Source organism: Schistocerca serialis, chromosome 8 (genome assembly GCF_023864345.2).
Source record: "Schistocerca serialis cubense isolate TAMUIC-IGC-003099 chromosome 8, iqSchSeri2.2, whole genome shotgun sequence".
Taxonomy (NCBI): Eukaryota; Metazoa; Arthropoda; class Insecta; order Orthoptera; family Acrididae; genus Schistocerca; species Schistocerca serialis.
The window spans coordinates 597,426,453-597,452,073 of NC_064645.1; the positions used below are offsets into that span (position 1 = coordinate 597,426,453).

A 25,621-nucleotide genomic window follows, 5' to 3' on the forward strand; every position below is an offset into this window, starting at 1 on the left:
CTGTCTACATGCTGCAATAAGGCCATAAACCCAACCACCCAGGACACCCCATTGTGGCTGGTTACTGCACCTCTGCCGAGAGGATTTCTGCTCTCACAGACCAACACCTTCACCCGGTTACCCATAACCAATCCTCCTATACAAAAAAAAAACATCAAACATTGCCTCCACAGACTCTCCATAGTTCCTGTTTCTTTACCACTGCATCCTGCTCATCACTATTCTGCCATCTCCCTCTACACTGACTTCCCTAATGTCCTTGGCCTTGCCACTACTGAACACCTTTACCAGTGCCCAATGATTCCCAGCCTACAACCGCCCTTTTGGTCACAATGACCAAGTATACCCTCACCAATTATTACTCCACCTTTGATGGCATCATCTGCAATCAAATCTGTGGAACAGCAATGGGCACTCGCATGGCATCATCCCATGTAAAACTACTCATGGACAATTTAGAGGAATCCTTCCTAACCACAAGAACTCCAAAGCCCTCACCTGGTTCAGATTCACTTATGACAGTTTCAAAATCTGGACTGAGGATGAGGACACCCTATCGATATTCTCCACCGCTCACTTCACCTGGTCTTTCTCTTCTCAGCAAGCCACCTTCCTCGATGTTGACATCCACCTCAAAGATGACTCCATCAGTACCTCCCATCTGTATCAAACCTACCAACCACCAGCAACACTCTCACTTCGAAAGCTGCCACCCATTCCACACCAAGAAGTCCCTCCCATACGGTCTTGGCAATTGCAGCCGCCCCGTCAGTAGTGATGAGCAATCCATATCAAAATATACTATGGGTCTCACTGAGGTCTTAACAGACTAAAATTACCATCCCAAACTTCTATGGAAACATATTTCCCATGCAAGCGGCGGGATCAGCTCCAGGTGGTAATTTCATCTTCTTCAAGGAAAAAATATTGTTTAACAAAGCACCTAGCATAAAGCACATGTTGGTATATAGATTATTCGTATAATTTTGAAATACATCCCTCTTGGTTTTTGAAAATTTTTGAACACATTCTAAGTTGATTTCTGAACGAACCATATCCTGATATTTCAATGTGTGTGTATGTACATCATGTCACTGCCAGAGGAGTCCCAATCACATCAAGAAATAAATAAGTTTCCCAAGGACAAGAGGGAATGGGGCTATATGAGGTGAGCCGAATTAACCCCAACACTTGAATACCAATCGCTGTTTGTGTATGTGGTATAATGACTGTATGAATGATAAGTGTTGTTATAATTAATAGCGAAATTCATAGATTCAGGTTACCAGAGTGGAAATAAATTACTAACAGGAATAACAGGTAAGAAAGATTACGGTACATATTATCTTCTTGATGTAGCTATGAAAATGAAATTTTTACAGAAAATTTTTGCTGTTGTAGTGTGAAGTATTTTAAAACAAAGTGTTTTTAAGAAACGTGGATTTCATGGTAATCGATTTTTGAATAAAGGGAACCATTGTGATCCACATGTGGCCTGTGAAGTTACAGACAATGAAATACAGGCAAACTTGTCAGTACCTAGAGAAACACCCATTAGTGCTTCGAAGATTATAATAAAACTTTGTGAGGCACCATTTTCTCAAAACGAAACTGATGTAAATGGTAGGTTCGGTTACATTCTGATAGATTTACACATCCTAACAAGGGTGTTAGGTGGATGTGTGTGTTGTACAATATGTGGAGGGCCAGTTAGTTTACATGAAGACAGTGAGGTATCAAATGGACTAGCCAGGAAACTTATCATTAATTGTGCCAGCTGTAAATATACTCATTCATTTTATGGAATTCTGATAGGTGTAAAGATAATTATTTTGAAGTAAATGTCAGGTGGTTTCATGGACTGAGAGCTATTGGCAAAGGACACACTGCAGCAGAAACAATGTGTGCCGTGATGAATATGCCACACCCACCTTGTAAAATCGACAAGTACGCAAAATTTATCGGAGCTGCTGTGGAAACTGCTGCATGAGAGTCAATGAAAGGTGCTGCAAACGAATCTTTTGAAATAAATTACGGTATGACTGACATACCAGTAGCTTTTGATGGCACTTGGCAGAAGCACGGCTACAGTTCTAAGAATTTTGTTGCCACCGTGACCAGTGTGGATACTGGAAAGGTAACACATTTCCAGATTTTAATCAAACATTTGTTATAAGTGTAAATCAGGGAATGAAGAAGGGCATATTTGTGAGAGACATCATGAAGGAACATGTGGAGGTATGGAGGCACCTGCAGCTATTTAAATTTTTATTCAATCTGTGAATGAAAGGGGAGTGTGTTACACTAAGTTCTTAGGAGATGGAGACTCAAAAGCATATAACAGTGTAGGAGCCACTCAGCCTTATGGTGTAAAGATTATCACAAAACTTGAATGTGTTCGTCATGCCCAGAAGAGGATGGGAACCAGGTTGAGGAAGTTGAAACAAAGTTTGAGAGACAAGAAACTTTCTGATGGTAAAACCACAAGAGAGAGGCTGACAGACAAAATGATTGATAGAAATAATACTGAGGATTTGTTGAAAATGAAGCAAGCAGTATGGGCTACCTTCTTCCACAGACTGTCAATTGATGAAAAACCGGTACACCACATTTGCCCTCCTGGACCTGATTCGTGGTGTAATTATCACAATGACCATTACTCAAACAGTTCATACAGCCATAAACATTCAATCCAGCAGCAGTCATGGATGTCATAAAACCTATTTACAGAGACCTGCAAATCCTGAATTACTAAAGAATTGTTTGTGTGGTCACACTCAAAATCCGAATGAGTCGTTCAGTAATCATATATGTACTCGCTTACCAAAATATGTTTTTGTTGGAATGAGGACACTAATGTGGGGGGCCAGGGACGCTGTCATTGCTTTTAATGATGGCAACATCAGTAGGATGAAAGTGCTACAGCATATAGGAATTAATCCTGGAGCAAACTGCATCAGAGAACTTGAACGGATGGACAAGGTTTGCATTGATAAAGTACAGTTTGCAGCACTGTTTGCCACTATGGGGACAAGAAAGAAGAAAAGAAGTAAATATCTTGGAAAAAGATCAAGAGGATGATATACAGTATGGCGCAGGGTGCTTCAGAATGAGTAAAAATATAAAATTAACCATAAGTTAAATGAGTTACAGTCTTTTGAAACTTTATAAGCCGTTGCTGAAAATTTACATTTTCTGTTGCATTTTTCCCTAAATCTCAGAAACCACTTCTGAGTAGAGTAGTCAAATTTTCAGGGAGTAATAATGTACAAAAAAAAAGTACACAAAATTTTAACTGTGTAATTAAAAAATTGTATTTCCAAAAACAGTGGCTAAAATGCAATTAGTGTAGTTCAGTAGACTCAGAACATAACGTTTAATGTCCTGTAAAACTTTCATGTCAATGGCTACAGTGGTTCCTGAAATGCAGAGAAGCCAAGTCACCAAATGCAACATTGTCGGGATAGTGCGTTCCGCCTCCCTTTAAGCTCTATCCTCAGAAAAGTGCGGAAAAAAACGTTGTATAAATAAGTAATAATGCCTAACCAGAGAATAAATGCATGGTAACTAAACCGGTGAGTTTGGAAGGGTTAGTTAAGTAAACCAGAGAACAAGTTTTGACAATGGTAGGAATAGTTACATAATTAGTGACAACAAGACTGTTTATTACAACGAGGAAGGAGAACAACGGGGACATCACACAAATTATTTAGAAGATTATGACAATTCCGGATTTATATAAAACTTTAACACTACTACTAGTTCTCGATCTCGTGCTTGAGAAACTGGAGCACATGAATGAAATAGGAAACTATTTCCTAACCTAAAAGTTTTTGCTTGTAGTAGGACTAATAGGCATTGGTATTAGTACTTCATGAATTACATTTGTCATGGTATTTATGTAAATGACATAGATAAAAATGACCATTGCGTCAAAACAGTCTCACTTATTTGGCATATGTTACAATTGCTCCAATATTTGAAAGGCTTATTTTGTTTGATCTAGCAGACAATGACAAAACAGAAATACTAAAATTGAGAAACCACATCAGTTTTGGGTATTATCTGTATTAAAAGCTTCTGGAGTATTAGACAATGACATTTTGATTTTTTGTGTAGCAAAACGTTTTGACGAACTGTGACGAGGTAATAGATTCTTTCGCAGAAAGGAAAGCATGCCAAGTAAAGCTGTAGCAAGATTAGAGAGAAAGAATGCTGGGACCTAAAGATTGAAGAAATGTGTACTGTCCTGCTTGTCACGTCTTTACTGGTTTTATGTTTCCTATATTTAATTTTATGTCACACAAAAGAAAAAGTTATTAGCTAAGAGGCAATAAACACTGCAAATTTTCTAAAGAGTTTTTATTCCCCCAGTCACAAATAATCCCAATCAGTATTAATTGTCTGTTTTTTATTAGGGTGGTAGAATGTCAAACTGGCCAATAGGGAGCAGGAGAGGCACCACAGAGCAGTTTAATTTTCACTGTCCTGAATAAAGGTTTCATGACTTCCATTACAAAATATACTTGTTTGAATTCCACACAGCAAAATACACTGATGTGCGATAGAAGAATGCTGTGTGAAGAGGCACAGCACTGCACTTTGGCACACTTACAACAAATAACACGGCTTACATTACTGTGAACATATATGTCTTATATATCAAACTCTTTAGAAAGATGTGCGCCACAAAATGAACATATTTTTATAAGATGGGTGGCACCACTATCAAGTTTTTGAACCGGTTCTTAAATATCATAGATCCAGGGCTGCTCCCATACCCAGTGTCTCCAATCACCTACCACCTCCACTCCCACTGTCTGGCCACAGAAGGAGCACTACCCTTGTGGTTCAGTACCATCCAGGACTATAGCAACTGAATCACATGCTCCACCCAGGTTTTGATTACTTCTCCTTGTGGCCTGAATACCCACTACCCTTCATACCCTCCCACAGCGGTGTTCTGCCATCCAATATATCTATGCAATATCCTTGCCCACCCCTTCTCCATTCCTGCTCCCAACTCCTTACCCCACGGTCATATCCCTGCAACACACCTAGATGCAAGACCTGTTCCATAGATATTCCCATCAACTACTCCAGTCCAGTTGCAGGCATCACCTACACTATCAACTTGTGAAAGCAGTCATGTGAGCTAAAAAGTAAGCTGCAACCACTATGCTGGTTTCTACATGGACATGACATCCAACAAGCTGTCTGTTGGCACGAATGGCATCAGACAAAATGCAGCCAAGAGACAGCTAGACCACCTAGTTGATGAATATGCTGCCCAACGCAACATGCTTCACTTCACTGACTGCTCACAGTCTGTGGCATCTGCATCCTTTCCTACCAAAACCAGCTCTCTTCAATTACACAGGTGGGAAGTCATTTTGCAATATATCCTATGTTTCCATAAGCCCTGGCCTCAACCTCTGCTAGTCCATACCCTTCATCCACCAATTCCCTTCCCTGATACAACTGCATCATTACATAGCTTTCTATACCATCTAAGCACCCATGTCCACCCCTACCTTGATATCCTTACCCCTTCTTGACCCAACATCCTTATCCCCCACGAACAACAATTTTTTCTCACATTACGTGCAGTTGCTGCATGCGGACTGCCCTCAGCAGCCAGAGACAATGGTCTTTTAATTCAGAAGACCGCCTTACGGCCAAAAGCTCAGATGTACAGCGGTCTTCTTGTTGTGCATGTCTGCAACACAACATCTGCTCTATATGACGAGTAGCAATCTATCTTTTTCATAATATTGTTATTATTCTAGCCTGGATTTTCCACAGTTAAAATCATCATGTGAGGCTTGCACGGTTTCAATTCTTCATATTCATGTTGCAACCATTCATTTTTTGCTGCTCTGACCTTTAAAACATTTTTAATATAATGCTACAATTAGTTAGCTCTGTCTGGCTTCTATTACTGTTAGAAATTGAAAAACTCTTGAATAATGGATTAGTACTAGATGATCAGTCACATAAGATTAGAGTGTGCATGTCAAATGAGGTCTGTAAACAGTAATATGCCAGTATGTATGGATTGGTCAACTTTAATTACATTTAGGATGTCATTTAATATCATTGTAAAAGCAATAAAATAATTTTGAGACACAAATGAGCATCACTGAGAAAAGCAGAATTAAAATATTTCTCTCTGGATTGCAGAATTTAACAGTGAATAAGAATCTCAGTTTATATAAGGTCTCCGGCCAATTTTCTAACAACTTTTATATTCTGACTGGAATGTACAGTTTTATAGCACCCACAAATCACACATATTTCTTCCACAATGGACTGGTTTTAGTTGAAAAAGGTAAGATAATGCAGGTGAGTACAAAAATCAATTCTGTAATGTTCAAATACAGTAATGGTAATGTGCTTCTAGACACAGTCAAATCACTTAAATATCTAGACCTAACAATGAAAAGTATACAAAATGGAATGAGCATCCGGCAGTAGGGAAGACGAATGGTCAGCTCCAGTTTACTGGGAGAAGTTTAGGGAAGTTTAGCTCACATGTAAAGGAGACCATGTGTAGAACATTAATCCCCAACAGGTTTGATTAATGGAAGGCATCAAAAGCAATTCAGAGGTGGGCTGCTAGATTTGTTTGCAGTAGGTTCAATCAAAAGGCAATTTTACACAGGTGCTTTGAGAAACCAAATGAGAATTGCTGAAAGGAAGACAATGTTTCTCTTTTTTCCCCATGAAACACTATTGAGAAACTTTAGAGAAGCAGCATTTGAAGTTGACGGCAAAACAATTCTACTGTCACTAATGTACATTTCGTCTAAGGACCACATAGATAACATGAGGGAAATCTGGAATCATACGGAGGTACACATTCAGTCATTTTTCCCTCCCTCTATTTGCAAGTGGAAAAGGAAAGGAAACGTCTGATAATGGTACAATGTACTTTCCTTCATGCACCACACAATGGCTAGTGGATTATGAGTGTATATGTAGAAAAATTTTGTGGAGATTTGTATACTTCATGGAGATAGTGTAGATGTATCACATTACTAAACATGAGGCTGCAATAGAAATGATCACAAATATCACATTCAAATAGTATTGGGCACTTAATGAGCACCACTCTCCCTATGCATTTCTAACATACGTAGAAAGCAAAATGAGGTCAAGCAAGTGATAAAAGCTCTGCAGGTGCGTATGAAGGAAAATGAGAATTTCTTGTTTAATGCCAGACCCTGAACATCTTATTAATATCAGACTAAAACAGAAACTGACTACACTACTAAGTAGTAACTCAATTTATTCTTCGTTTGTTGTGATTTGAGGTGAAAAATAAAGTTTACAGGCAAGCATACTATCATGAAATCAACACCCGTCTGTCTCAATTACACATTTTAAGTAAAGTTCTGAACATACCAGAGGGCGGTACAGCTTGTTTGGCGAGCTTTCGCAGGGCGGCGGCAAAGGAACGGTCCTGCTGCTGAGTAGCAGGAGGCTGCGAGTGAGGCGGTGGTTGTGGGCCAGGGGCAGCAGGTGCGACAGCAGCGGGCGGGGGCGGCCCTCCGGGTCCGGGCCCCGGGCCGGGCCCTGGACCCGGTCCCGGTCCGGGTACCGTGTGACCACCGGGCAGCGGCACTCCAGGCCGGTGGTGCTGTTTTCCGGAATGTGGCGCAGCGCCACCCACTGCCGGAGACCCTAACAAGTGGCCGCTGCCTACAGGACCCGCTGCTTTCGTGACTGCAGGCAGACCTGGACAAAAGAAGGGTATTTCACAAACTATGCCCATTTTAAACTAGGTTTATTTACATATTGTAATGTAGTTCACAAGTTTATTACACTGTTTTGTTGCAACACGAATGCTTTGGTCACGCAAACAGCACGTACATTATTGTGTTCAACAGTAAGTGCTTTATATTAACACACATCTTTTGGTGCATCAGCAGATCTTCACTGATGAGCCCTCAGTATTGAAACATAATGCTAGCACCATCTTGCACCATGTCACCGAGTTGGCCACTAATGACCACAGCAATCTACCCACTACAGAAAAAATTCTACCTCAGATCTGGATCACAAATAATATTGCGGGAGCCAACTGAACCTATCAATAACAGTTATCAGATTTGGCCCTTACATCATTATGAAGCGACATGTGGCATCGTATGAATGCAAAAAACTGCTGACGGCATTTATTTTGCTTCTATACTGTATTCTGGAATACATGTGATGACAGACTGACTTGTAGTGAAGGCTGTAGTCTACAATAAGCTGGAATCGACACTTTTTCGAGTTGGTGAAAGCAACAAATGTAAAATGAAATCTTACTTGTGATGACACACTTACCTCTAGCTTGGCCTGAAGTCAGAACAAATGTGATGCTGTGAGAATAAACTTAACTCTTGAACTGGTACATATTTTATGCAGATGGATTTATATGAGCTATTTATGTCCACCGTTTTAACGTCGTCGTGGGTGAAAGTCGATGGGTGGTAGAGGTGTTCAATATTCCCACAGGCAGTGTGCTTTTCATAACAGAATGTAGTATATAATATGTGCAACAGTTTAGAAAGAAGTCATGCCAGAACTGGGAGCTTTAATTGGTTGCAGAGTGAACAAACAGAGTAAGAATCATAGCAAAAAATGATCACTTAAAAGCACTATTCATTTAGTGAGATGCGCCCATTTTGAGTTTCTCATTAACTTCTTTACAAGAAAACACACAACTTTGCATTTGATCCTACACGTAGCAAATGGTCCCCCTTCAATAGGGCATTGTAGAATTGTATTAACTGAACATAATGGCTGGCCCAAGAATACCACTGTGTCATGATATGACATACATCAGTTTGCTTCCACAAATTTTCACATAGCAATCACACTCTTCTCAGCGTCCGATGGACTAAGTTTACCTGACCATGTCGCATCCTTAATGCCGAGACCTCGAAAGTCTATGAACCAGCTGAATTCGGAAGCGTAGTATGAATGGTCTACTTGATAAAATGTGCACTTACACTGTCCACTGCTTCTTTGTTGCTTAGTGTTGCCAGTAACGGTTCGTGTAATGAATTAGGGGAAGCGAACATGATAAATGATAAAATGGATGTGCGTAGTCAATCACATCGCTCATTTGTAATATGTTTTGTGTAAAAAAATTATTAAGATGGTATTTTGTTTCTGCAATTTAAGCTGAGTTATTAGGTCCCATCTTAACCACCACTGTGGAAATCATGCTATATTACAGAAAAGCAGAAAAATCTTAAGACAAACGTTATAGTAAACATTTTTGCTGCTCATGTCACTTGAAGTTCTGCCCGCCCATCTCAACCTAACAACCTAGGAAATTGTGGCATTCTGGCAAAAACAGCCAAAATTTGTGATAACCAAGATTATTATAAGACTGAGTGACTCTCGATGGCTACGGTATGTTTCACACGATTGGCTATAATCAACAATAACAAATTACAAACACCAACACAGAACAGAAGAGCCACAGACACATCAAACACACTTTAGTCACTTCCTGTGTGTACTGCAGAAATTTACTCTAAGTCCTGATCTGTTTACAGGTCTCAAGATAAAGCAGACTGCAAAACTGCTTGTTAATCATGCATTTTTCACTGTTGTGTGTCTTCGTGCCATTCAACAGTTATAGCATTACTGATAAGTGAAAGTTGAGCTACTGCCTAAGAGGCACATGTTGACAGTACTCGAGGCCAATTTAAGGCTCAAGAGAGAAAGGTGGCTGCTTGGGGTGCTAAGTGCCACCCACGTGCAAAATTTGCACACAGGGTGTATCATAATTAGTAACAAAAATGAACATGGGTGAAAGTATACAACAGTAGAAAAAAAAGTGTTCCAGTAAATAAGGAATGAACTGTTTAAGAGATAACTGTGAATGTCTCTTTATGAGTTACCACTAATTTCGATACGAAGTATTATCCTTGTCTGTACGTATGTATTTGAAACAAGCTTTTTGATCAAATCCCCATCTAACTAGGATTCGAATTCCACCAAAGAACTAGGGTTCGAATTCCACCAAAGACCTGCCTTCACAAGAAATGTAATTTTAGCTGAGCACATTAAATGTTACAATATGTGTACTGGATGTTGTATTTCTCTTTTGAATCACACGCAAATGTTAATTTTCCTTTTCAGTTGCTTGTCTAAAAACCTTGACCACATTTATTAATTTTCAATTACTTTCATGGCACATTTTCCAACATTTAACTACTTACTAGAGAGTTTTCTTCAAATGAGGCATACAAACACAGCTAATGCGCACTTTCTCTGTTATCCACATCAACATAAAATCCGTTCAAGTTCTCTAATGCAGTTTGCTCCAGGATTAATTCCTATATGCTGTAGCACTTTCATCCTACTGATGTTGCCATCATTAAAAGCAATAACAGCGTCACTGGGCCCCCACATTAGTGTCCTCATCCCAACAAAAACATATTTTGGTAAGCGAGTACATATGTGATTACTGAACGACTCATTCGGATTTTGAGTGTGACCACACAGACACTTCTTTAGTAATTCAGGATTTGTAGGTCTCTGTAAATAGGTTTTATGACATCCATGACTGCTGCTGAATTGAATGTTTATGGCTGTATGAACTGTTTGAGTAATGGGCATTGTGATAATTGCACCATGAATCAGGTCCAGGAGGGCAAATGTGGTGTACTGGTTTTTCATCAACTGACAGTCTGTGGAAGAAGGTAGCCCCTACTGCTTGCTTCATTTTCAACAAATCCTCAGTATTATTTCTATCAATCATTTTGTCTGTCAGCCTCTCTCTTGTGGTTTTACCATCAGAAAGTTTCTTGTCTCTCAAACTTTGTTTCAACTTCCTCAACCTGGTTCCCATCCTCTTCTGGACATGACCAACACATTCCTGTTTTGTGATAATCTTTACACCGTAAGGCTGAGCGACTCCTACACTGTTATATGCTTTTGAGTCTCCATCACCTTAGAACTTAGTGTAACACACTCCCCTTTCATTCACAGATTGAATAAAAATTTAAATAGCTGCAGATGCCTCCATACCTCCACATGTTCCTTCATGATGTCTCTCACAAATATGCCCTTCTTCATTCCCTGATTTACACTTATAACAAATGTTTGATTAAAATCTGGAAATGTATTACCTTTCCACACTGGTCACAGTGGCAACAGAATTCTTAGAACTGTAGCTGTGATTCTGCCAAGTGCCATCAAAAGCTACTGGTATGTCAGTCATGCCATCACTTATTCCAAAAGATTCGTTTGCAGCACCTTTCATTGACTCTCACGCAGCAGTTTCCACAGCAGCTCCGATAAATTTTGCATACTTGTCGATTTTACAAGGTGGGTGTGGCATATTCATCACGGCACACATTGTTTCTGCTGCAGTGTGTCCTTTGCCAATAGCTCTCGGTCCATAAAACCACCTGACATTTACTTCAAAATAATTATCTTTACACTTATCAGAATTCCAAAATGAATGAGTATATTTACAGCTGGCACAATTAATGATAAGTTTCCTGGCTAGTCCATTTGATACCTCACTGTCTTCATGTAAACTAACTGGCCCTCCACATATCGTACAACACACACATCCACCTAACACCCTTGTTAGAATGTGTAAATCTATCAGAATGTAACCGAACCTACCATTTACATCAATTTCGTTTTGAGAAAATGGTGCATCACAAAGTTTTATTATAATCTTCGAAGCACTAATGGGTGTTTCTCTAGATACTGACAAGTTTGCCTGTATTTCATTGTCTGTAACTTCACACGCCACATGTGGATCACAATGGTTCCCTTTACTCAAAAATCGATTACCATGAAACCCACGTTTCTTAAAAACACTTTGTTTTAAAATACTTCACACTTGAGTTTATAAGTGATATATATATATCTTTTTATTCGGAAAATTGCAAATTTTATAACGAGATAAAAATCCGTTCTAACTCCCCTTAAAGAGTGGCTAAACCACCCAAAGCTTTGTACGGCTGGGACGTAAGCCAAACTATCAGCCAAAGGAAACTAATACCATCTGTATTTTCCGTAATAAATTTCAAATTATATTTTTCAAAGTGGTGGCATGTTTCATACTGCTGAGCACATTACGATGCCGGCTGGTAACAAAACGGCCGAGCATACCTTTTCCACAGGCGAAGTGAAATGCAGGAGCAGATCTAAGCTGTGGCAGGGTAAGGGTTATGACGCCCGCACCCCCTCTCCTAAAAGAAAACATTATCGTAAAGCGTTTGTAGTTTTTACATATTGCCGTTTCCAAATTTCTCAGCTAACTTCCGGATAATGATGGAGGAAAAAAACAATAAGTTCGAAAATGGCAAGGGTTTCAACAAAATTGCGAACTATGTTTAGTGCATGTTACTTTTCATTTTCCTGACACAGTGAATGGGCTTAGACCTGTCCGCTTGCGGAGAAAATTTCGGCCCATGTAATTTTCGGACGCGTATTGTTCAGATGTGTATTTTTCTGAACTGCAAATTCTTGTAAGTTGTGTTAGAGCGATACAGTTTCCACTGCAAGCAAATTATTATTAGATTATTATTTTTGTATTATTATTACAACTGGAGCCATTTGTGGTGCTTCAGAAGTGATTGTGATGGTTGGTTGGATTTGAGGAGGCAGAGAGATTGTTATGTATCTTTTACTTACACACACACACACACACACAGACCTCCCGAACTAAATCTCGATGGAATTTCTGTAGGATTATTTGTTGGCACGGCATCTCTTAACAGACGATCAGCTACCACAGCGATGGCTTACATAAATGAGGCTTGTTTCGTTGGTGTATGATTTCCGAAATGTTAAAAAAAAAAAAAAAAAAAAAAAAAAAAAAAAAAAAAAAAAAAAAAAAAAAAAAGCATAATCAGGGCAAGATTAAGTTGCTGAAACGCCTCTCTGGTTTATTTTGGAAATCTTTTTTCGGCTTCTACTTGCCGTCGCTTTAAATGCATATCCGAGTCCTCACCTGATATTCCATCTATTTCGAAATCTGAAGGGTGATAGACAAGAAAGTAATTCTATATGAAGAAGGCACATAGCTTGCTACATTAGGTGGCGAGTGTTACTGCCAGCTTTAAATTAATCGCCTGAAAGTGACGAAATACTTTGGTTAAGCTTCACGCTTAAGAATGAGGGAAGCCTGCACACGCGCACACGTAAGCGGCCAGGTGCAGCCCGCGCCGGAATCAGAGCAGGTGTCGCGGGCGCTTTTACCGGTAGCGCCGCAGCGCACAGTAGCGGCCGCAGCCGCGGTCGCGTGCAGACGGCAGGCTTCCGGTCACGTGACGCAGGAAGTGACGCCATCTGTGGGCACACGCGCACCAGCTGTCGGAAGTCCTCCCCCCAGCTACCCTCAAACCCCGCACCCGATTATTCATGTCTGCATCCCCCACACGCCTCCGGCTTCGACAGCCAACGCTGCACACAGCAAACAGCCTGCGGTATGTGCTTCACAGTGCTTCGGCCCACACGTATGTGGCTTCCGTCCCTGTGCAGGGTGACTGAGGCTGCCGATCACTACAAACGACTCACCAACTTTTTATCTACGAAGCTATAAGCACAAAACATTAAAAGCAACTTACTGAACTTTATAGTGACAAACAAGTGCCGCCTTCAGTTACAAAATATATATTTTATTGCAGCGGCTACTAATATGCTAAAACCGCTATATTTCCAGTAGATTAGTTTGAAAGTACTGTGAACATATTTTCTTCAACTGTAAGTGCACTTACTCCGCGTATTTACACTTCCAAATTAATGCTTCTTCAGGAACACAAGGTTTGCGCTATTATAAACACGACAAAAATACACAGTACTGTACGTTCCTAGTAAGATTGTCTTTCGCTGTAGATTCGGGAGAAGACGTCATGTTTCGATAGGTTGTACTCCAGATTTAAAAAATGTCAAATTTAAAAAAAAATTGTGACACATTTCCTGTTATTTAAAAAATATCTGTAAATTTGCCAAAATTCTTGTAACTCTGCTTACTGAAATTAAAACTAATATTAATGCTTTTAACTTTTGGCATTTTTATAGACAAACTTCACCTTGAATCTTTTTAAGCAACTGTAGAGTAATATTTTGCAACAGGGTGTCACCACCTGAAACGATACCGAAGGAAAATCTTACAAGGGAGGGCACAACGTTGAGATCACGGATTTACTTTAAACCCTGAACACCTTTAGTAGACCATTAAAAACAACATAATTCCGAGAAAATCGCGAGAGAAGTTTTACGCGTCTATTATGTAACTGATATATCTGTGCGAAGCTATTGTCCGTGAGAAGTCACTGTGGTCAACTAGTTAGCGTTCGCGTGGAACAAGAGGGTCGCAGACGAGGCTGGTTCGAGCCACGCTGACATTTTTAAATCTATAATTTTTCATCCCTGGTCAAAAAAAGGTTCAAGTAGTAAGTCACGATGTGCCAGACCACAAGAGTAACGTTCAATTACTCGTCGGATGTGCTCGCGATATCACAGTTTGTAGGATGGTATTTGTCTTGCAGGCATGGCAAACGTAAATTGAAACTCCATGCAAATACTTCGTGCAAATATACGTGGTTTTTATTGTATTACCTCTCAAATGCCATAAATCAAATAATATGACCAGTGACGAAAAAAAAAGATTAATAATTAAGTTTGAGAGGGAGTCGAGCCGTTGCCTCGTACATCTTCGTCTTACAAAGCTCGCCTGACCATCATGAACACTACGGTCCGGCACCTACGCACAGATACGTAAGCCACAAAACAGACGCGTTAAACATCTCTTCCGATTTCCTCGGCATTGCCAGAATAGTGCACCTTATAACTGCATATTATGTAGTTTTAATAGCGTAATAAAGATATACAAAGTTTGAAGTAAATCTGTGATCCCAACGTCGTGACTTCCCCTTGGTAGTAGAACCACCTCTCATGTGTATACAACATTGTATCTATCAAACAAAGCGGTCCGGCAGAAAAAAAATTAACGTAAGTAGTATGTTGTGTTAGTAAAGGAACATGAAAATAGTGCTGTAAAAACGCATGGTAAGCGAACTTACATTTGTTAAATATCTGAAATATTATTTCAAAACTGGGACAAATGTAGTGATTTTTGGTATCTGCAATAACAAAAAAGAAGACCAAGAACCAGCGCACAAATATGTTGCAACAGTATCAGAATATGGACTCTGTCGCAGCGAAATGAAATACACAATAACAAAAGGGTGGCTTCTGGGGGTGGAGTTTAAATTTACAGGCGATTTACATTGAACTGCCTGACACGGTAATTACTGGACACTTTAAATTATGAGCATAATGGAATGCCCAAGTTTCCGTCACAAACATTCCGTAACATTTGTAGGCTAGAGAGATCCTTATAAGTAGTAAAGTTTCCATGTTGCTTGTAAAACCAACAATAGCACGGTCTTCGAGCTCTCACAACGTAACTGGCAAATAACTGAGTTGCCAGATTTACATAATCCCCTTTCTTTCTTTTAAATACAGCTCCAGTGACACACTTTAAAATCGCAAATGGTTTCTCCATTTACGGTACATGTATTCCTGGAAGCCATCGTGTGTGTGGCGAGGATTCCGGCTACACGCAGACTATCTCCAGATATTGTGATACATCAAGAAGAAAAATGTTGACGTTTTTCCTTTTGTCGTCGTAGTTTGAGATGCTGACAGATGTATGATCGAAACTGGTCACGATTAAAAGCTTGTTACTATAACTGTACCTAAAAGGAACATGGAGAATAGTTAACACGTATCCGTCGACAGAATGTCCTTTTACGAACGTTGGCAATTTGTTAGGTCACCATCAATGAGAGCACACACAACCAGACAAAAACTTCTTTATCACTTTTCTCATCGAGCGCAATGGACCACTGTAACGACATTCGGGAGGGGGTCGGTTAAATCCCCGTCTATCCATGCAAAATTAGGTTTTCCACGCATCGTTCGTTTGAAAGGGACGCGTTCGATTTCCTCCCCTATCCACCTCCAATGTGAGTTTGTATTTCGCCTCTAATGAAGAATGAGGATTTGCAGAAAATAAATGCGTGGAGTAATGACTGGCAGTTATCTCTCAATATTAGTAAGTGTAACCTACTGCGTATAACAAGGCTAGAATCCCCATTAATGTATGAGTACAAAATAAATGATCAGTCTTTGGAAGCGGTAACATCAGTCAAGTATCTGGGTGTGACTATTCGAAATGATCTCAGATGGAATGATCGGATTACACAAGTAACGGGTAAGGCGAACTCTAGATTGCGGATTATTGGTAGAATCCTGAAGCGATGCAGTCCTTCAACAAAGGAAATAGCTTACAATACGTTAGTTCGTCCAGTCTTAGAGTACAGTTCGTCTGTATGGGACCCTTACCAGTTGGGTCTGATTCAAGAAATTGAGAAGGTCCAAAGAAGAGCGGCAAGATTCGTGACTGGTGCATTAGCCATCGCGAGAGCGTTACAAATTTCATCGAAAGTTTGAAGTGGGACACACTTGCAGATAGACGACGCGCTAAACAGAAGGGGCTGCTCACTAAATTCCGAAATCCAATCTTCACCGACGATGTAGAGCATATATTATTACCACCAACTTTCAAATCGCGTAATGACCATCATTCAAAGATAAGGGAAATAAGAGCTCGTACTGAGGTGTTCAGACAGTCGTTTTTCCCTCGTGCGATCCGCGAGTGGAACAGAGGGGGGGGGGGAATATGACTTTGGCGCAAATTATGCCCTCCGCCGCCACACACCGCTTGGTGGTTAGCGGAAAATATATATGTAAGAAGTCGTCGACCGTATGTTAAACTCTAATAGTGTAATATGTGTGGGAGCTGTTAGTTGTGGTGTGACAAGAAGGTCCAGGCAGTTCCACCATGTGTTACTGATCAGTCGGCAGGTAAGTCAATGATACATCGATTTAATGACCTATGTTGAATGGCATTAGTGTTAAATATTGTTGCTGTAACTAAAAATGTTTGAATTATATACTCAAATGTTCTGTTTGTATCGCGCTTCATGCCGAGGAAAGCCGCAGTAACTTCGACGCCGCCGCCGCCGCCGCCGCCGCCGCCGCCAATGACCGTGAGCTGGCCACTGTTGCCCTCCGCGCGAACGTAGTCAGGCGAGAGATCATCTTGTCGGCGCGTTATCGCCTTTGACTTACATCAAATTAATGAACAAAAATAAATAGTGAAAAGTTTTGTAATAATGGAGAGCTATGTAGGAAATGAAAAAATGCCATTTTAGGGTCAGATCTTTTTAAACTTAATATTAAGAACATCTGTGTTAGTGTACGATTTTTGATGTGAAAATATACGTCGATAACAGTGAAAGTCAACATGTTTCTCAATCAAGAACACTGATATGTTGGAATATGATAAAGATTTGTATGAATTTTTTTTTAGTCTGTCGTCGTCATGCGATGACTGATTTGAGGACCGAATTTCACTGATGAATTTTGGAAGGTCATTACATCATAGTGAGGCACCGCTCAATATATTGAGAGTTGCTAGCAGAGATACTAGGCAACTGGTGCAATTTGGAAAAAAGCCAAAGAATTTTATGGATGTCGTAACTACGAAACCGAAACTTCGCCTCTCTGTCAACTTCCGAACTTGCAGAAAGCTAATCAAAACAATACTTTGAGCTAATTCAATTTTCGTTGTGGCGCCCCTCTGGGAAAGGAGTCTGTTAAGGTCAAGATTTAGCATTTTTCACATATGATCGAAAGTATACATTATTAAGCACACTTTGGTGTTGTAACCTATTTAAAAAGGGGTGTGGAGCCGCACAGTAAGCTAGACGTTTTGTTGATGGATCGCACATGCTTATCGATATTTAACTGAAGCTAAATAACTGCTATTGTTTGTTTGGAAACATTGGGTTTCGAGATGACCTTTGAAACACGTAACTTTGAATTGTTATCCTGACATAACCCTGTATGTTATTAACGAGAGTTCGGTGGACGTTGTGTTTATCATTGGTATAACAATTGTTTTAACCGTGTATGGAGGATCAAATGAGGGCGGGGACCAGTACAAAGACTTTTTTACGATTGCAGCAGTGACAAGAATTGATCCGGTGGGTTCCGAAACAAATTTCACCTTTTTAATCTGTGATGCAATGCGTCGCGTAATACGTCTCCCAAGTCACACACTATTAGTAGCGCATACGATTTCGTGCGGCACATCACAAAAGGTTAATTCCACGGAACATTTCAACCTTATCTTCTGTTTTCCTATGTCGCAATGTTTTACTTGCACACTAACGCAATGGAAATAAACATGGAATGACGAGGCACGCGCACGTGCCAGGGCGTGAAGTGTAGAAAATCTCCGCCCCGATAAACAGTCTGCGCAAGCGTAAGCAGAACGGTTAAAATTTAACACAAACGAACAGCCGAACTAGATATTGCTTCTACCACGGTCGAAAATTACACAGGTGCCTCAAAACAACTGCCGGGCTGCAGACGAAACAGTACAGTAAGTAGTCACGGAATGTCCACACAGGAAATTCCAAGAGACATGGGGTAGCAACAGTTGAGGAAACTGAAATACTAAACTCATTGGACATAGCAAAAAATGGTTCAGATGGCTCTGAGCACTATGGAACTTAACATCTGAGGTCATCAGTCCCCTATACTTAGAACTACTCAAACATAACTAACCTAAGGACATCACACACATCCATGCCCAAAGCAGGATTCGAACCTGCGGCCGTAGCAGCAGCGCGGCTCCGGACTGAAGTGCCTAGAACCGCCACAACGGCCTCGTGGACATAGCACTTCAGCAGAGAGAAACCGTTTGTCGCAATGTTCATATATTGTAATCACCATTAAGCATTCAATATCTTTCAAATTTTATTTATAATACACGTCCTTCTGTGCGACGACTAAAATCCTCAGTATGTAATTTTTTTTTACATTTGAATATAAGAAATGGATTATCTCTGGAGTCGCCATTCGATAGGTAAATAAATAAATACATACAACATCAATGGCAATGACATGACCCGCCGCTGTGACCGAGCGGTTCTAGGCGCTTCAGTCCGGAACCGCGCTGCTGCTGCTACGGTCGCAAGTTCGAATCCTGTCTCGGGCATGGATGAGTGTGATGTCCTTAGGTTAGTTAGGTTTATGTAGTTCTCAGTCTAGGGGACTGATGACCTCAGATGTTAAGTACCATAGTGCTTAGAGTCATTTGAACCATTTGAGCAATAACATGATATTCAGGAGTTAAAACAGAAGCTCAAGTTGTGTATAAAGCAAGTAGCTTTCACGATCAACGGTTGTTTCCCTCTAAGAATAGAGCAAGATCTTCCAATTTGAAGCACGAACATTTATTTTATAACGCAAAATAAAACTGTCTAATTTTCGCACTACATTTTGCAGACAACTGAATTCTCGCAGCCTGTACTTCATTACAGCTAACAAAAACATTATTCAAATAAGTTCTTACTACTTTCTTCGAATCTACGAGTTCTTCCAATAAGTTCCATACAAAACGCGTAACAATTTTAAACATCACGTAAACGTAAGAGAATCTTTGACAACGTTATGTGAGTGGATTTGATGTGCAGCAAACGAGCGAAGAGGTATACTGGTTACGGAGTTGAATGCAATTCCAACTCTCATCCAGCCATCCAAATCTACGATTTCCCTAGTTTCCGTACATCAAGATGAACCCCGGAATAGTCTGACAAGAAGGAGGCAGATTTCCTATCCTAGTGCACGTTTCGTCTCTAACGAACCCGTTGTCGGTGGGACGATTGATCCTAATCTTGCTTCTCCTTTTTCTTGGCCTTACTCCTGTGGTCGACATGTTACTCTGGATGTGGCCATGTTAGTGGTAGAGAGTGGCCCGAAGCTGTTCCTGTCACCATCACCCCCTCCCCTCCTCACCCCACTAGGCACGGTATTTGTGCACCTCATCTACCTGCGCCAGTGTTATCTATGTGAAGTTGTGAGAACGTTTTTCTAAATAGTTGTGAATATTGTAATTGATGCGGCACGTGCGTAAAAGCCCAGTATTCACCTAGCCCGAAGTGCAAAACCGCATAAAACCCACAACCAGGCTGGCCGGTACACGGGGGCTCGTCCTTTAACCGCCAGGCGGATTTGCTCTGGGGCTTCTGCGCCTCCCCGAATGCCGGAGGCGGCGTGCTAACGAGCGCGGCTATCTGGGCCTGTCGACCCTGATCTTGTTTATCAACCGAACCTACAAACTGCTGTAAGGAGTCACATATAATGTATTATAATTGCCACTGCGGGTTTAGGAGGGCTACAACTGCATCACCGGGTGGTCCATTAATAAGACACGGATGAAGACTTTGTATCTGGATAGGAATAACAAAGCGATTGACACCCAGAAATTGGCGATGTTGTCGGTTCGCCGTTAACCGCACGCACACTACACCAGCGGCAGCAACAGTTAGGTAATTCTGTACTTACGTATGTCTTTTCGTGTTCAAACAACCAATGCGCGCGACCAATCTCGTTCCCTGGTTGGTTGTTGCCAGGGAAGCTATTTTGTGAACAACTAGTGTCCATCAGAATCGGCGATCAGTCGGTAGCTGTCGACCACTTTTGCTATTCTCATACGGGTATAAGGTCCTCAGTGGCACGGTTTTTCGAGTGACGTAAATACGACTTGAAAAGGAGACATGTGACCACTGAAAGACACTGCCATAGATTATCCAACAGTCGTACATACAATGCTTACATGACTTGAAATAGACCCTCCTCACGATGGAGGTATAATCCTCTGCGCAGTAGGAAGTACACTACAATACACTATTGTTTGGAAAAATTGAAACACCAAGACAGAGATAACAATGAAATTTATTTCATTGTTTATGGACATGACACTACGCAAACCATCAGCATTACACACCGTTACATGCAGTGTAACTGAAAATTCATTTCGGAGTAGCTCCACCACATGCTGCAATCACGGTCACTAGACGTCGTGACATGGAATCAATGAGCACTTGAATGTTCTGCTGTGGAATACTCTGCCACACGATTTGTAGGCGCGTCCACAAAGCATCAATTGTAGCTGCAGGAGGACCTGAACGAACAAGCTGCCGGCTGCTCATATCCCAGTTGAACAGGCACGCCAAGGAAAAAGTGGTACCGGTCGTTCATAGAAGAGGGCTTACAAATTCCACGTCACATGCAGCCGGGAGTGGTCCTGTTGCAGTATGGCATGTGGAACGTCCTGCATGAGGCGCAGTGCCTCAGGATGTAAAACCTCCCTGATGGAGCAGTAAATGTCCAGATTGCCCGGAAAATGTAGGAGGCATACTCCCGTGTTCCAGTCAATGGCGTTCCAAACCATCACACTTGGCGTTTGTTCGCTGTGCCGCTCAAGAATATAGCCTGCCCGATTGCGTTCACCATAGCAGCGTCGAACGCGTATGCGACCACAAATTGAAGCGGGTCTCGTTCGAAGACACTATATTTGGGCACTCATCATGTCATTGTCGAAGTTCACGTACCCACTGTAGTCCTTGGTGTTCGTAGGTTCCGGCCAACGGAAGCCGACGCAATGGCATGCACGTGACCAGTCCTGATTGCAGAAGACGGCGTCGAACCATCGACCCAGACATGTCCACACCCGTTGCAGTGCTCCGAACATCGCGCAACACTGTGGATGACACTGTTCTGTCTATTTCGGCCAAGCGTTCAAGACGGCGGTAATCTTTCGCTGTGATCACACTATGTCGGCGCTGTGTACAGCCCTCTTCCCTCCGCTGGTTCCACATAAGCAGCGTGCCCTGTACGAGCCGCAGTGCCACATGAAGACAGACCGGCCTCCTGGAGACCAATCATTCTGCTCGCTGGAACGCATACCGATACTCGTTCCACCCTGCGATATAGGCGAGGCATAGTGGCACTTGGTACAAGTTTCGACTTCGTATGACTGCTTCGGACAGACTGAGCGTTGCGTAGGAGAGAGTGAGGGAATTTGGCGCAGCGGATAAAACGCGCACATCAATATGTCTAACATTAGGGCTAGTCTTACCTAATGGGTGCTACCATATGGTGTTCAGTTGTATAAATAAGCATAAAGAACGCGGGAACAGTTACTTGACACTTGTAGGAGAAAGAAGCAAGAGTAAGCTTTGTCTTTGTTTCTTCTAATTTGGCTTATAAAATGTGTGGAATTAAATACCTTGTAGCATTCCTTGCACCAATTTACCCCCACTTACTGCGTCATTTGACTCGATACGTGGGGTAAAATGACTGAATGCAATGACGACATAATTATGTTTTTTTCCCTAAAACATATAGCTGCTTATTTATTTTTAAGATATGTGACACTTGCGGGTAATGCTAAACGAAAATTGGAGCCTATAGGTATTACAGTGGAACCTCGCATAACAGCACAATTCGTTCCAGAATCTCACCAGCAGTGCGAAACACTCTTTAAGCGAAACAATTCATACCATATAAATTAATGTAAAATACGATAATGCGTTACATGCAGAAAAAGTAGTGAAAGTTTTATCTTATTCATGCCATTTATTCAAAGAAAATTATACTTAGAGTATTATGTACTTGATTATTCACGATACATAACTAATTCTTTTCTACTAGGAAGCTATCTATAGTGATCTGTTTCTGCTGACACTTCAACACTTGAGGAAAATGCGACACAGCACTATCGTCGAATAAATTTTTTGCGCGCGTAGCCACTGCTTTCTCTTATTGTCCCAGAAGATTGCTGCTTTGCTGTTACCTCCTCCTCCTCTGAAGTACTCCTCTCCACAACTTTCTACTGTGAAACACAGTGCAATTCTGTAAGCTCTTCTATGGTCATTTCTTGGTTGTGATCTTCCACGAACTCATCGATATCCACTTCTAGTCCCATGCTCTTGGCCAAAGACACAATCTTGTTGATTACAGGCTTCAAGGTACTGACTCAAAAGCCTCAGAGTCACATTCCACAACGCACTAGGGCAAATCTTCTTTCAAGCAGAAGTGAGAGTTCTCTTGGTAACCCCTTCCTACGTCTTTTCGATCATCTTCACGCGGGCAACGATGGCTCTGTAAGTGTGGGATTGCTAGCTTCAGTCAACTCAAAGCAATGCTCGAAGACTGCTTTAGTGTAGAGCTTCTTAAAGCTAGAAATAATATGCTGGTCCATGGGCTGGAGTAAAGGAGTTGTGTTGGGAGGCAGAAACTGAATCTTGATGAACTGAAATTCTTCAAGGAGGTGATCTTGTAGGCCTGGAGAATCGGCAGGGGCGCTGTCCACTACAAGCAAGAAAGGACCAAACACTTCATTGATACAACCACAAAAAAGATCATGTGTCACCTATGCCTTGTTGTTGGACTTCTACATCGCATTTAACCTGCTCTTCTACACTTCAGTGAAGGATCGCGGAGTTTCTAAATGGTGAACAAGAAAAGGTTTAACTTTCAAATCACCGCTTGCGTTGGCACAGAATTTCAGTGTGAGACGGTCTTTCATTGGCTTGTGACCCAACAATTCATAATTCTCTGCTGTTATAAAGGGACGTTTCAGCATATTTTTCCAGTATTGACCCGTCTCGTCACAATTAAAAACCTGTTGCGGCAGGTAATCCTCAGAATCTATGAACATCTTAAAGTCGATGACGAAGTTCTCTGGTGCTTTTGTGTCTAAGCTGGCTGCTCCGCCGTGCCTCACAAGGCTGTGAATTCCGGTTATTCTCTTAAACTTCTCAAACCACCCACGACTTTCCTTGAACATTTCTTCGGCCGCTGATGATCCTGGCGTCTTCTTAACGAGGTCAGCGAAAATCATTCTCCTCACAAATTATGTTCTCGTTAATAGTGGTGCCTTGCCATTGTTTTTCATTTATTCACATAAGGAGCAACCTTTCGAAATGGTCCATAATACGAAACCTTTGTTTAGATACTCTTGTCACTGCCTTTGAAGCATCTTTACTTACTCTTATCCTTGTTCTTGAGGGTAGTTGATGTATACAGATTGTAGGTGCGTGCTAAATCAGCAACGCTCGCACCACGTCCGCGTTTTCCAGTGATTTTACGTTTCATTTCTAAGGTCATGTTCTTTCTCTTATGGTAGTCTTCTTGCGGTTTTATCTTCGGGGATATTTCTACGAAGGTTATTAAAATTTGCACATAAAAACACTGAGCAAAGTGTTAGAAAAATGTGTATGCCGGCCAAAGTGGCCGAGCGGTTGTAGGCGCTGCAGTCTGGAACCGCGAGACCGCTACGGTCGCAGGTTCGAATCCTGTCTCGGGCATGGATGTGTGTGAAGTCCTTAGGTTAGTTAGGTTTAAGTAGTTCTAAGTTCTAGGGGACTGATGACCTCAGTTCTAGGGGACTGATGACCTCAGCAGTTGAGTCCCATAGTGCTCAGAGCCTTTTAGAAAAATGTGTGATCACAAGTTGTACTAAGATGATAGCTAAAAGAGCGCTGAACCCAGACTGCAGTACATACTAAAGACATTGTTCGTATGGCAACTGCCGACAATGAAAGGTCTTCATATTGCTGAACGTTTAACCCGCAGCGCGCGAATGGCTGGTGACGTCACTAAATCTTCGTCACTCGTTATGCGAATTATCGCTCGTTAAGTGAGATTTTATTTAAGTTTGCAGAATTGGTAGAGCACTTGCCCGCGAAAGGCAAAGGTCCCGAGTTCGAGTCTCGGTCGGGCACACAGTTTTAATCTGCCACGAAGTTTCTTATTTAAATTTGTTTTGCTTTTTATGTGAATTGCGCGTTATGGGGGGTGCTCTTTAGGCGAGGTTCCACTATATAGAATAAAAGTGTCAAGATGCCTTAGGTGCGGCAAATCCCCCCCACTTAGCCGTAACTCCGACGTGTCAGGTCACATAAAAGAAGACGCTGTTAAGCCTACGTCCATGCCACTTCTATGCCACTTGAATCACGTATTATGGTTCCGCTGTTCTACACGTCCTCTTGTCGTGGCGGTTGGCTGACCACTGCTTCTGCGTGTTTCATTTTTATAGGTAGTGCAGGTGCAACTGGTTACAGCAGTTAGTATTTTCTGTTGGTATCCATAACGGTCACCGCCGAGACTGACCTAAAAGGTTCGCATTTACATCTGATTTTGCTTCCTTCCTTCACCCGAAAAGCCTAGATGAAGCCATAATCCCACCCAATATCTGCAGCCCCACCACTTGCTAGCACCATCGCCACTGCGGCTGTTCTACTCCTCCTTACGACGAGGCAAATGATGGGCGCCGCGGCACAAGGAACCTGCAGCCGGCCACGGCCGGGTCGGAATGTGCAGTCTATTAATACGGGCGGGGCGGGCCCAGCACACGGCGCGACGCGATCCGCTTCCGCCCGCTCGCCCACGCCCCGCACCTGGGCCACCAACCGTGGCGGCTGCCGCCTGTGGCCGCCCGACCGTGGCCGCCCCTCTGTCGACTGCGGCGCACCTTTACCACGTCCTCAGCGTGACTGACAGCAGCGGGGGAAGCCCGCTCGTACCCTGCCTTTGGATTCACAGTACATGAACACACGTTGCTCCTGTTTACAGATTTCGACGACATGAAAACGGACAAAATGTTTGTCACACATTTAGTGCAGAACTCTGTTCGCTATGGAGCGCTGCAGAGTGGTGCAGG

At 41.8% G+C, this 25,621-nt stretch overlaps 1 protein-coding gene across 1 annotated transcript in view; it reads right to left on the reverse strand.

Moving 5' to 3' along the window:
* The window catches only part of LOC126416723 (protein piccolo), a 645,122-nt gene that overhangs the window by 90,874 nt on the left and 528,627 nt on the right, over positions 1–25,621 (reverse strand). The window contains exon 10 of the mRNA XM_050084537.1: positions 7,408–7,740. Coding sequence (XP_049940494.1) covers positions 7,408–7,740 — 333 coding nt within the window. The remainder of the gene's footprint in view (positions 1–7,407; positions 7,741–25,621) is intronic.